This window comes from Styela clava, chromosome 4 (genome assembly GCF_964204865.1).
Source record: "Styela clava chromosome 4, kaStyClav1.hap1.2, whole genome shotgun sequence".
In the NCBI taxonomy this organism is placed as follows: domain Eukaryota; kingdom Metazoa; phylum Chordata; class Ascidiacea; order Stolidobranchia; family Styelidae; genus Styela; species Styela clava.
In genome coordinates, this window is record NC_135253.1 from 15470577 (window position 1) to 15484560 (window position 13984).

The window sequence follows — 13984 nt, forward strand, 5'->3', positions numbered from 1 at the left end:
GCCAGATGCAAAAGGACTTAGATAAATTGAACGAAATTGAGCAATTTCCAGCTTATTTGAATTGGTAATTTGAACATTTACTTGGATGAATTTATTCAGAATTACGTGCATCAATCTCTTCATTTTTTGTGAGTATAAATATTTTAAATCACTTCGCTAGCCGTGAAATAAGCTTTCTTAGGCCACATGCAGCCCGTACGTTGTGCAGGCCTGATCCAAGGTCTTACTTACATTCATGTTTGTTTTTGGCTGTTTGGTAGGTGAATGCGATTAATACATGTAATATGATTTAAACTCATAAGTTTAGTTCACTTCTTAGACTTTTCTCCTTTTTATTTTCTGTGTATTGTTTTGATTTTGCAACTGATTCGAAATAAAGCCAGTTACGGCTACATGTATTATCTACCGTACCTTGTATTCAATACTGATAGCTGCCAGCACCAGCCTGGTGAGCCTGCCAACGTTATTTTGTATTAACAAGTGAGCATGTACTGTCTGTATGCAGGTAGGCTATGTCTATTCAAATGTGACTCTCTTATTCATTTACGGTATTGCTTGGGCAAATACTGAAATATAACATCAACGCAGAGGTAGAGGTTATTAGTTATTACAGTCATAAGTTCCGGATATCATGCAGCGAAGAATTGTTTGTTACTAATTTCGAATAGGTAGCTTACCGTACGTACGGCACACATTCAGACATTCCACCCTCACATGTACTCTCTAAATTGCTGCTCCGTGAGGTGTCGCTATAGCCCACGATTATTGCTATCCATAATTGGACACGTTTAGTGGCCATAACGATCGTTTCAATATTATGTTGTTGTTGTTGTTCTTGTTCTTTGACACGTTTTTAAAAAGTCGCTTTTCTCTTCGAATACTGGACCAATTGCTTTGAAATTTTCAGTGGTTGAAGATAAAATTTTTCTCCAGAAGGCTATTACTTTTTTTTCGCTATGACGTCATCAAAATTATTGCCATTGGGTGGCGCTACGTGTCCATATATTTGAGCATAGCTCTCTTGTTTTTTTCATGATTCATCCATCGCCATACCCTTTCTTCCACCGCGTGTGCCCGCAACCAAAGTTTAATCATGTTCCTATTGGCTGGAACACACACAAATGCTGGCATTTTGAGGTATAAAATAATGCTATCTTGAAAAACAAAATTGAAATATCAGCATAAATGCTGCTGTACATACCTGTTAATCATTATACCATTACACAAACTTATGCCTTCAGAGTCAAAATAGCATGAAATGTTATCTATATCTGAACATGGCAGGGTCAACCCTAATTATACCGAAATAACACATGAGGGATTGACATCAAGAGTAGTATTTGACATCCTAGAATCGCACCCATCTGTTGTTCCCGATTAAAATGCGACATATCGCCGCAGCGTGGGAGAATGGAGCGGATAAAAAACTATATAGAGTATAGACCAGTGATTCTCAAACTAGGGTTTGAGAGCCGCATGCGATAGTGACGAAACAGTAAGCGTTTTTGCGGCCACTCGGACACTTTTCACTTGGAAAATTTTTAGACATGGCTGTAATCATTAGCTTGCTTTCGTGGATTTTCAGTTTTTGTCGTATTTCCGAATATTATGTATATATCAAATACCTCAATGATTATTCCAATTTTTAGAGCATTTTAATTTTGTTCCAGTATTCGAAAATAGTCCCGAAATATCTGGCGACTATCTCAAGCAGCTACTGCACCTTGCATCCTCCACGATTATAACCTTCTTTGACAAACTTATTACAAATCAAAGCCAAATTAAATGGCTGTTAGTACAGGGTGGGCAAAATCGAATCTTTTTTCGAATCGAATAATTTGAATGTTTTTAACGAATACCGAATAGTCGAATAATAAATATTGTTCATACATAACAGAGGTCCAGAACGACGGAGGTCGATCTCCATTGTGAAATTCATATAAACATTGAAAAGTCGGCAATAAAGCGTTTTTTTACTGGTTAATGGTTAATTTCATCATAATCGCTGATTGTCTTTATCACCGCGATCGTTTCGGCGGCGATATCCTAAACTTGGTATTTGATATTCCCGCCCTTTTCTCGATTTTTGCAAGAATAAGGTGTCGCCGGATATCGAAGTTTCATATTTCTAGTATACCCTTGCGTTTACATCAGCGACAGCTGTTGAATACATTAAGGGCTGATTTCAAAACCAAATTAAATTTATTCTGAGTTTGATCCTCTGCCTTGGATTTGATTTCCCTTATCACCGTTTGTAAATTAACCGTGCCTGTTTGAAGAGAACGGTAACCGAGATGCAGATATTTATTAAAATGATAATTGAGTTTCTCATGCTTTTCTATGGTGTTCGTGTTATTTTAGTATATATTAGATAGATAAACCTAGCCAATTTACGATTGCGTGAATTCTGAATGTTGATTTAAAATAGCGATTAAATAAATTGGCATTAAAAGCATTCCTAGACCTCTGTGCCTTATAGAAGGTCAAACGCTAATTATAACTAATTCCTTCAAGTTTTAAGTTTCTGGTGGTTATTATAGCTAAAATACTTACTGAGTAATGCTCAATTTTCTTTACGAAATTTGCAAATTCAGCACTTCACTTAATGATTTTGATTATGTCATGCCTTAAGGCTTACCGTAATTATTACTGCCCAAATGCTTTAAAATTTAACAATGGTAATCATTTTTGATGATAATAGATGCAGCAACTCGTGAACGAGTCAGTGTGCATTGTTACAACGAAATTCACGATTGAATTTACGTTCTACTCTTGGCTCAACGGCCATGCATAGTCGAGTAAAATGTTTACATATTCGAAACATTACTTGGCCAAGGATGGAAGGGATCACTAAAGAGCTAATACAAAGTGCTTTAAATGGAGTAGGACATTTCTTATCTGGTTACAACTTGATGAGTGTTTTTCATACAAGTAACTCATACCATGGAAAAACTTTTGGTCATTATTGAATTGAATCCATGCTATTTATATAACTAGAGTTTTCTAACGACCTAAAATCGCCTCTTTTACAATGAAACGCCGAAAAGACATTTTAACATTTAATTTCAATCAACTTTATGTTCGGTAATGCAAGAAATGGCTAATGACATGTCACCAAGCATGCGGAGTTCAAAATCTGAGAAATTTATTTTAAATACCTAATCTGGTTTGACGTTTCCAAATTTACAGAACGGTCAAAATATGGAATTGAAACGATACGTTAAGTGCAAAGATAAGCATATAACACCATTACGCAAAGACAACGACTTTTCGAATTTGTCGTTTTTTCCTGACAGTGACCGCCGTTGGGGGAAATCTCACACAATTCACGATTGAGTTGGAGACGAGCGAGTTCGGTGTCCAAGCAGAGCGGTACAGGTCACGTTCTACCGGATATTCAAATAGTAAAATGTCATTTGAATATTTTATTATATTCGAATATTTTGCCCAGCCCTAGTTGTTACGCACGTTGTTGTTACGAAGACTTGGTATTTTAGATACGCGCTTAAGGTTTGTTTCTATTTTACCTTACGTTGTTTGTGTGCGGCTCTTGATAACTTTGAGGTTTGAAATGCGGCTCTGGGACTAAAAAAGTTTGAGAACCACTGGTATAGACAGTTTAAAATAATTTAAAACTATGACATAGTCGTGGCGGTGGCGTTAGCCTATCGAGAGCCGTCTGTTCACAGCTCGGCCGAACCGTATCCCATAATACAAAAAGTGGGACGGCGATGCGACACGACAATAATCAAAGCTCACTCCCTACCGTGACTCAAAAACAAGTCTCTCAAAGACGGTCAAGCGCTATCGCTTTTGGAGACAAAGACATCATATGTATATAGTCGTAAATAGGTATTGGTACTAGAGATGTACCGATGTATCGGTATCGGGTATCGGTATCGGCAATATCGGCCATTTTTTCGGTATCGGCCATGTATCGGTATCGGTTAGATTAAGGCCGATATTTCCGATATATTTACCATTTTGATATGGTCCAGAATGTTTTAAAAGATAAGTTGGAATACTACTTTTTAATTTATTTTTTTGTCTGGAGAAATTGTGAGCGATGAGCCATACAGTTCCCCCCCCCCTCGATAGAATAGGATTCACGTGTTTTTAGCTATTTATCAGCCAAACTAGCTCAAGTAATTTGGCTATTTTCGCTGTCAAATATTTATATTGACATTTTTAATATTACATAGTAATTATGAAGAAATATATCAACACATCACATAACAAAAAGCAACTAGGCACCCAGTTTTAAATCCTACAGTGGAATTGGGGTCCCTATTAACGGCACATAGACTTTTGGCACGGGTATAAATTTTCACTGTTTGTCGTCAAGTACGAGTGCCATTTAGTCCGTCGACATCGATAAACTAAATTCCGACACAATTATCCCTCTACGCAGGTATTAATTTTAATTTTGTTTAACTACACAATTACTTTATAGATATATTAGCATGGCCGCCTAGCCCTAGACTGTCTCAAAATATATGATAGAAATTGTAAAATATTATAAAATAGTAAAGTAAAAAAACATCCTCGACGGTTATGGGTAATCCTCCTTTTTGTCGGTGCTGATTGTTAGTCTTTCATGTTGGCTTTGACTTATTGCTTCGACGATTACGATTAGCCACGAAATAAAAAACTTGTAAAATGCTTTTAATTTGAACGTAGGACGGCGGCGCTAGAATGAGTGGGCGATATTCGATATTCTTTTAAACCCGAATATCGATATTCGAGGATTGCGATATTAACATTAAATTCAAACTAGACATCCCGGCTTATGAGTTTTCTAATTGAACACCGAGATTACTAGCGTTACTGTACAATGTATCTTAATCAGTTAAAGCAAACACCAAACATTAATTTCATATTATGTGATATAACTTTTTTTTTTTGTTCTGAAATAATGTGTACTATGAGCAACGCTCGAAAACCATTGTTTTAACCCGTCTGCCTTACACAGCACACCCAATTAAGTAATAATCACATAGTATCGGTATCGGAATATCGGTAATATCGGCCTTTTTGTAGTATCGGCGTATCGGTATCGGTATCGGCATTTTTAGCTGGTATCGGATCGGTATCGGTATCGGAGACAAAAGTGGTATCGGTACATCTCTAATTGGTACCCCCCATAATCTATAGAATTTTAAATTACTTTCCAGTAGAACACTGCATGCAGAATAACATGGCCCTGACGATCTATCACCCATCGGAAAAATACCAAACAAACACCTCCACAGCTATTGACCGATGTTTTTACTTACAAAAGTCCGTAATATTTATATGTATTCAAAACGTAAAATGACAATTGATAGATAATGAAAAACATTATTTACATCATCAGTTGGAATTATAATCAGTAAAGCAAGTTCCCATTTGGGAATCTGCACCTCATCAAGTTACTGATAAAATTGTGGTAAACACATTCCCACAGTCATAAAAGGCACCCGCCTCCTACAGCAATCTTTAACTGCAAAGCTTCAACTGAATACTAGGCGCATATACAGCACATCACAAAGTTGGCAAAATTTAAGAAAAAAAACAATTAAAAATGTATCTCAGATGTCATACGGATTATATTGCCAATTACCATTATTCTTTTGAGAATTATCACGATTGTTATTCCAATTGTCACTATACCCTGACCCATCCTGTTTTTTCCCACTTGAGCCGCTACCAGACATTGGTGACGTGACACCGTGAATGGGCGGCATGGGCATCTGTGTGGCACCGCCAGGCATTTGTCCACCGGCACCCATCATTCCATTAAGCATTTGGTTCCAAGATCCGAGCGCAGCTGCTAACATTGCTGGATTCATGAGATTCATATTAAATTGATTGGGGTTCCCTGGCATTCCAGGGAAACTTGGTGGTGAAGGAGCACTGTTACTTGCAAATGATCCACCACTGTCACCTGATTATAAATTAACCATTATAAACTTAACTGAAGATGAAAAATGGTAATGTGACAGAGCACTGAGTTCGTGATATCAACACCAAGGATAGCCATGACGGTCACGCTTGACAGTATAAACAGTGTTCAGGTGAATTAAAACTGGATCGAAATATTATACCACACGGGACATGAAAAAAAATAAAAAAAAAAGTAAGAGCTTTTTGTAAACTATTTTCATATTTGAGTAAAATTTGAAATCAGTTGATCCATTACTTACAGAAAAAAGGATGTCATACTCATGGTCCATTCTATATGATATTGGTAATATTTATATTTGGCTTGTTTATACTAACAATACTGGGGCTAGTTTCATGCAAAATATACCTCTTTCGAAAGCTGAAAAATATGTAGCAATTGTTAGCATTGAATACTACTAGTTTAACAAGAATACCCACTGTTGCTAGCCATAGGATTACTGCCCCCTCCATGTGATCTGTTCCAGCCTCCCCTTTCATGATCTCGCATTTGTCGATTACGACCATCGAATCCACCTCCGCCACTACTGTAGAATCCACCGCTGGCTCCCCCTCCACTTGCACCCATGTTATTATTGAAACCTTGATTCTGTGCAGGGGATTTTGATTTTGGATCGGCAGAGCTTGTAAATACGCTTACACCATTTATAATATGATCTTCCCCACATAAACTTGCGGCCACATCTAAGAGAAACACAATACAGGTGATGGCTGAAATGGAATAATCTACTATTTCGAATATGTTCTGAAGTATCATTTTGTATATGGAATATCAAATATATATTCTAAATAGGGTCATGTCAGAAAATCCCATAGAAACTCAATGCACATTCAATGATCCTGATCCTGAGTAACCAAGGTCAAACTTCTTCGGACATACATATTTCAACTAAAGCAAGAATAGCTTGGTCAGACGAACAATACAGAAATAAATTCGTGTTAGTGTGCAGCGAGACTATTTATTCGATTACTCAGGATAGTTATCTTCACTCTTGCTACAGCATCTTTGCATTATATGCATACGGATCCACCGACGCAGAAGCATAGGAAACAGAAAAGTAGTTGGTCTTGTAGAAACCCAATCGATAGCACATTCAATGAATTTGAATTTTGAAATGAAAAAAAATGAGATGGATATTAATTTGAATGGTTTTATTAATTTACAGTTTTCAATAATGAAAGGATATTGTGATTATACTATGAGACTTCTATTGCTCAAAATTATTGTTTTTTGAACGAAACTCAGATTATTCTCATTTCAAAAATTTGAAATATCCAATATGATCAATTTTAAGAAAATTCATTTTTTATTTGAATCATTTTGGACAAATCCACATTGAAGATTTATTGATAATTAAGAGTTTAATGAACCAAAGCTCAGTCAAGTACAGACCCATTTAGCAGCCAAGTCGAAAATATAGTATTTGCATGACAAAAAGTCATTTTTTATGGTGACAAAACAAGAAATAACATTTCCGTGTGAAACTTTTTGATTACAGGGAAACATTATGGAGTTTATTCAGAAATGAAAAAAACATGCAAGGTAGTTACTAGTTAGTATTAGATCATATTCTTGGGCCGTGAGAGTTCACCTAATTTAATTTTTTAAAAAGTTGGTGTAACTTGAAAAGAGGTAAAATATGTTGGCCACAATATGGTCTCACAACCAGAATCATATCATACCTTCATCATCAAAAGTAATAAATGCAAAAGGACGAAATGGTTTTGGAACAAATACATCAGTGACTTCACCAAACTGCCGGAAATAAGATCTCAAGTCATCATCAGTCATATCCTCTGTCACTCGTCCAACGAATATCCTGTTACTTAGCTGGGATTGCCCTTGTTGTTGCTTTGAAAATAAGAAATTTAAGAACAACAAAATTAGTCAAATATGCAAACGGAGAGAACACTTGTAACAAAATAAAATTTTAAAATTGAATTAATTTCACAAAGCAAATTATATGAATTTGGCCATGCTTGTAATTTTCTCTGGAAGAAGAAAAATAGATTTAGATTATTACATATTACAATATAAAACAGCCAAATATTGTAAACTCTAATGATGATATCAACACATTTATTAGAAAATAGGAAAACCCTAATATCCCCCTGGATCTGGCTTCATGATGTGCCACATGTAAATACTAATTGGACATCAGCAACTTTTCTAGTTTAAAACGACAAAATAATCAAGATACAAACCTTGGAATATGGAATTTTCACATCACACCACCTTCCTCCTATCTGATGACGCTTGCTTGTAACTCTCTTTTGAACCTCATAATCAGCAAATTTTATGAAGCCGTATCCTTTCGATTTTCCTGTTTCAGGATGAGTTTTAAGCTGAAAAACATGTGGACATTCCAATGTGTCGCAAATTTATTAGGACTAGGAACATGTGAGAAGATCATCATGATATAGAGCTGTGGTTTTCAGCCGGGTACCGTGGCACCCAAGTGTCCCGCTAGTACAGGAATCTATTAAATCCAAAATAGTACAAAATTACTCGATGTATATCGTTTAAATATAATCAAACATCTATTAGGTTTGCTACTAGTATCAGACCTGCTACACTTCAAAGATCATTTTCCGTTGCCAGTACTAGGTTTGCACAGAGGTCCCTCAAACCTATGGGATATTTCATTGTGGTTCTGCCCCAAATTTAATTTATAATAATTTAGGTATGTTTTTTGAAATTCAAATTGAATATATTATAATTGAGGCAGTAATTTTCTCACTTTGTTTGACCACCAGCATTACCCTTTTTTATAAAAATTTTTTTAAAGCAATGTGATGCTCACACACTCTAAAGTAACAGAGACTCATCTATAAGCAAATTTATGGAGGACCACTAAAATTCTATGAGCTACTAAAACCCTATGAAATCATGGCAGAGTGTTATTCCCAAATAAATGATCATAGACGATCAAAGAACATATACGAGGTAATGAATTGGATAGCGTGTTGATGATCAAATTTTTCTGCCTGATTAGACTAATCTAAGATGATGAAAATGAAAAGTAGAGAACAATATTGGACTACAAAAAGCAACTGCTTAGATATTAAAACTCTAATTAGTGTGATAAAATCATGATTCATGTTTTTCATCTAATTTAAATTCTGAACATCTGTAATTTGTGGATAACAATGCAATAATTTTAGAAATATGCTTTGAACTCAATTGAAAATCATCCTCGTTGCATAGAATCCTGATTGATTTATCTGAACAGATTTTATATTCGAAATGATCATGTATTTTGACAAGCATAATGCATGTTTAATTACATGTGATCAATTCAGTCTAACAAATTGATCAAACCCATAATATATTGATATGTACACCTGTTAATTTAAAATGGACGAATCCTTCACCATGAGATAGGTAGAAAATTTGTCATAGAGTGATAAAAAAAAATAAGAAAATGATGAAATTTTAACTTCAATAGCAATAAAAACAATAGAATGAATCAGTGTTTTGAAATACATTTTTTTTCTAAGGGATAAAAAGACAAAATGACAAATTTGTCAGTCAAAAATTCCACTGTTCTTGACAGGTAATTTGATCTTCTTCCATCTTTAAACCTGAAAAAAATATAATAATTATTGGCTGATGTTTATTACATTTTGGCATTACAAGTAAGAGCTAGATTTACGGCTGATTTAGTTAAACAGTACCTGAAAATATAAAAATACACTTCAATAATTAAAAAAAATAACATGAAAATCATTTCTTCATCTTGTATTAACTCGGTTATTTTTGACGAGATTCAACTTTTAACAAGAAGCTACTATGTCCTAGAACAGTGATTTTCAACCAGGGTTCCGCGGACTCTAGTGCTGCGCTAGTACAGTCCAGGGGTTCCACAAGTTCCCATTCAAGTCCCCAAGTATATTTTAATACATGTATATTGTTTAAATATAACCAAGTATTTGCCTCTATTATAAGACACAATTTTATCACATCATGACTAAGTGGTGGATATGTTTGAACATGAGTTCTTTCATTACATGTTACATCAACCAATAATTTATTTACCAGAAGATCATTAAGGTTTTATTGACATAATTATCAAAATATAACTGAATCACAAAAAATTATACACCATACCTCATTCATAATGATCTGATTGTTGATCATTTCACCAGACATTCAATAAGCTTCAGTCGATAACAACTACAATGATCAAGTCCAAACAACTCTTCAATCAATTGTATAACTGACATCTCACTTCATATTTTACAACACAGCAATCCCAGGACAATCGATACCATTTATCATGTGATACCCCAGACATACACCCAAAATTTGATGTGAAAATAGGCTTTGGTATTCTATGATAAATGCTATTCAAAAAAATCAGGTGCAGTCAAGATCCCAGGCAATCCCATAAAACTCTCAAGTTGGAGAATGAAAATTTTGTTATGAGAAAGATGGCTCAAATTTCTACAAACAACTTTTGAATGATCATCATACAGGGCACACTTCTGGTTGCTTCAGATATAGGCTACACTAACTGGCATCCGTTCTATATTTTACTCATAAATTTCATTGTTTGTTATCACAACATGAATGCTGAAAAAGTCTTGTGATGATCAATCATATCCAGGGATGGGCATTTTCGTGATGATTTCAGATACAAACGAATATTTTCTTGAATATTCGGAACTTGGAAGATATATGAATGTATGTGACTTTTTATTGTGATGGGTCCTCCAAACACATAAATTACTGAAAACATGAAATCCATCACTCAGACATTTTGCTGAAAGTTCACACACAATGAGAAAAATGTTTCATCAATATCTCACAAAAAAGAAAAGAGTCATATGTCCAAATTACATCATAAAACTATAGCTTCAAGACAAAAACTGAGGAATCCACCTCGACCTTTGTGTGGCCAAATAAAATAAAAAAGATGACGGGGATACAACATTTTCTGCTGAACCGATTCAAATAATGTTCAACTCTAATCATATCTTCAGTCAATTTAGCAAATCAAATTGCCTCATATACTGTTATATCAATCCAGCAAAAACATATTTCTGACTCTTCCATACAAACTAACCTACAAACAATGTCTTCATCACACAATGCCCAGTTAGAATAAAGCAATTTACCAAAATGTTAAAAATACTTCAGAAATGCAACTATATCCTAGTTACAAAACAAAAAAGACACACATTTTCTGTAAAAAAATATTCTGAAAAAAAATACTGCAAATATTTCATTAGGACTCATAATAGCACTCATATACCGAAACAAAATAATCAATCGCAAAATATAAACAGATAATCTGCAGTACAAAAACATCATACAAATAGAAATATACAAGCATCAGCAGTACCTATATGAAATATACTAATATATGTACATAGCACATCATACACTCAAAACAAAAATTTTACTGAAAAAATACCCACTTGTGCCAAAACTAATTCACCAAATTGTCCAAAATATTGTTTCAAATCGTTGACAGATGTTTCCCAAGGTAATCCCATAACAATTAGGTCCGAGCATTTTTGTGCCGGCCTTTTACTGCGGATTCCTTGACTTTCAGTGTCATCCATCTTTCGTTTATTATCTGCCAAATTGAAGGAAATTTTCACAAAAATTATTGTGTATTGGAAAATTGAACAAGATGTCTAAAAAGTGAAACCAACATGGCATTGGTAATTGAAATAAGAGCAAAGGGGTGTATTTTGTGCAATAAATCAGGTCTTGCCAACCAGAATAGTATAGTATTGATTGAACATGCAAACAACTGAAAATTGAAACTATATCAATATAACATAAAACAGTATACTACCAACTTTTCCTATATCATATTAAATGGCTTGCATAATTGTATTTCTAGCAATGTTCTAGTGACAATATACATGCTACGGGCTGTCAAATAGGACCAAAAAAAGGTAAGCAATGAAAATATTAATTATCTTCTTGAACCCCATGGCTAGCAGTTCAATGCATGATTCAGTAAGTAGTAATTTTAACAGAAAAATTTATAGCACAAGTTAGTTATCAGTCTTGGTACTACACAGAATACTGAATTCCTTTTCTATTAATTTACCTTTTGGATAAACAACAATATAAAGTTGTGATCCCCACGAACCATCTGGTGGATGAAATGTACCTTCAACCAATCGCACTCCCCTCATTGTTTGAGTGTCAGCATTTCTATACTTGAGACCGCATGCCCCAGCAAATTGGGCTGAAAAATAGAGAAAAACAGCAAGTTAAATAAAAAGAGACAAATTTGGAAAACACTGTTGTATCGATGGTTTTGGATGGTGTAGTCAGATGGGAGTTAGGATTGACATGTGAAAAAATTATTATGATACACCCACTAGAAGTACAGAAGTAGACTAGATTAGGCACAAAACTACACGAGACCCGAGTTGAGTTTAGTGTTACCTGTACGGTACCGTACCGGTACCGTGATTTCATTAATGTAATTGAGTAATTACAGAATTAAGGCTGACAGGCTTAAAAGTTAGTCACTTCAGCACTTTGTGCACATATTATATGTTTTTATTTTTTTTCATCTTCCGTCTACAACATGAAAATACTGAACACAAAATAAAAAACAAAGACAAGGGCAACGAAAAGATCGGGAAAATGAGCAAAACCTAGAGAAAAGTTTAAAGCGAACGCTGCAAGCGTTTGTGCCCATTTATCGGTCAGTGATTTCCTACTGAATTGAGTACCGTACTTAACAAAATATTTATCCAGTAGCTACTGCTTTATCTTTTTAAATAACGGCATTACGGGTATTTTTATCTTTTACCTGTAACGCTGGACAATAGCATGGTGCCATCTGATTCTCCTGGAATTTCTATAGCCTCCTCATTTTCGTCATCAGCTATTCGTATATATATTTCCTGCTTTATGTTGTAATTCCTTTGTGAGACAGACATGCTTGTTAAGTATTTCGCGGCCTCGAACACTGCGAGATTCTTAAGGCAAAACAGTACACTTTCACTAATTCCAGAACTCGCGTTTCTCTGTCTCTGAAGAGTCTCAATTTCAACAATTCCACTGAAAAGAGACGAAAAACTCGTCGGCGCCATGTGGTGTCAGTATTGAGCATTCCTATTACCTGCTAATTTTTTGGGTGATCGGATGGAACCTTTCCCCGAGCATCGTATTCCTTGTTTACTTCGTGACATTGGCCAATCAGCAAAATGCAAAAAGTGACGTAACAATGCTCCCTTTTCGCATCCGCTCAGACCCCTTTCTCACTCAGACCGATTTCCAAGCGTGGTCGTAAACATTACCTCGTTTTCGCGTTTTTGAACTCTATTCGTTAGTTTTCAGTTGTGTTTCGGAAACTTAAATATAAATCAGATATTTCAATGATCACTCTCTTTTCCTAGAAGTTTTAATTTTTTAATTGCAGTAATTAAAAATCAGTGTGGAAATAGCTGTGATAGACTAGGCTAAAATTATTTACCTGTACTTTTAAAAAACAGATTGTTGTATGCGATCAATCATAATGATGGTTCAAAACACATACCTCATTTTACAGGCGCCAACTCACAAAAGTACTCTTAAAATAGCCTGGAAATTTTGCAATGGTAAAGTATAAGAAGAATTTTTTGGGGGTCAAAGGTCGGGGAAAGGTCCATTGAGAAATATACCGTAGGTTTTTACTCAGTGGACGCTACCTTCTGGCTACTACTATAAATAATCTCAATGATTGCTATCAAAATTATTTTGACCATATTTGTAATTGTGACTTGCTAACTGACCGCTTTTATTTTTACCGGCGTAATATACGCATAGAAAATAGGAAGGTGTTTAAAATATGATAAATCATTTTAAAATTTCTTGACATTGATTAAAAGACTTGAACAGATACATTCGAAATATTCATATTTGGTACAACAACAACAGTTTATATCATTCAAACTTCATTCTAAGTGACCATTACTTGTCAACCATTACTGTCAGTCGTCTTAACTTTTTGTGCAACAGCTGCCAAATGCATTTTTAACATTACCAACAACGACATCACAACATCGACAACTTTTTTTGTAT

The 13984-nt window shown here is 34.9% G+C and overlaps 1 protein-coding gene across 1 annotated transcript; it reads right to left on the reverse strand.

Annotated features, from left to right (window-relative positions):
* Positions 1 to 5247: 5247 nt before the first annotated feature.
* Positions 5248 to 12993, reverse strand: LOC120326286 (TAR DNA-binding protein 43-like). The gene is made up of 7 exons (XM_078111642.1): positions 12732 to 12993; positions 12015 to 12155; positions 11368 to 11528; positions 8149 to 8289; positions 7627 to 7795; positions 6364 to 6627; positions 5248 to 5926 (listed from the first exon to the last, which is right to left on the reverse strand). Exons 1-7 carry the CDS (start codon positions 12859 to 12861, stop codon positions 5571 to 5573), a joined length of 1362 nt encoding a protein of 453 aa, XP_077967768.1. The 5' UTR covers positions 12862 to 12993; the 3' UTR covers positions 5248 to 5570.
* Positions 12994 to 13984: the final 991 nt, after the last annotated feature.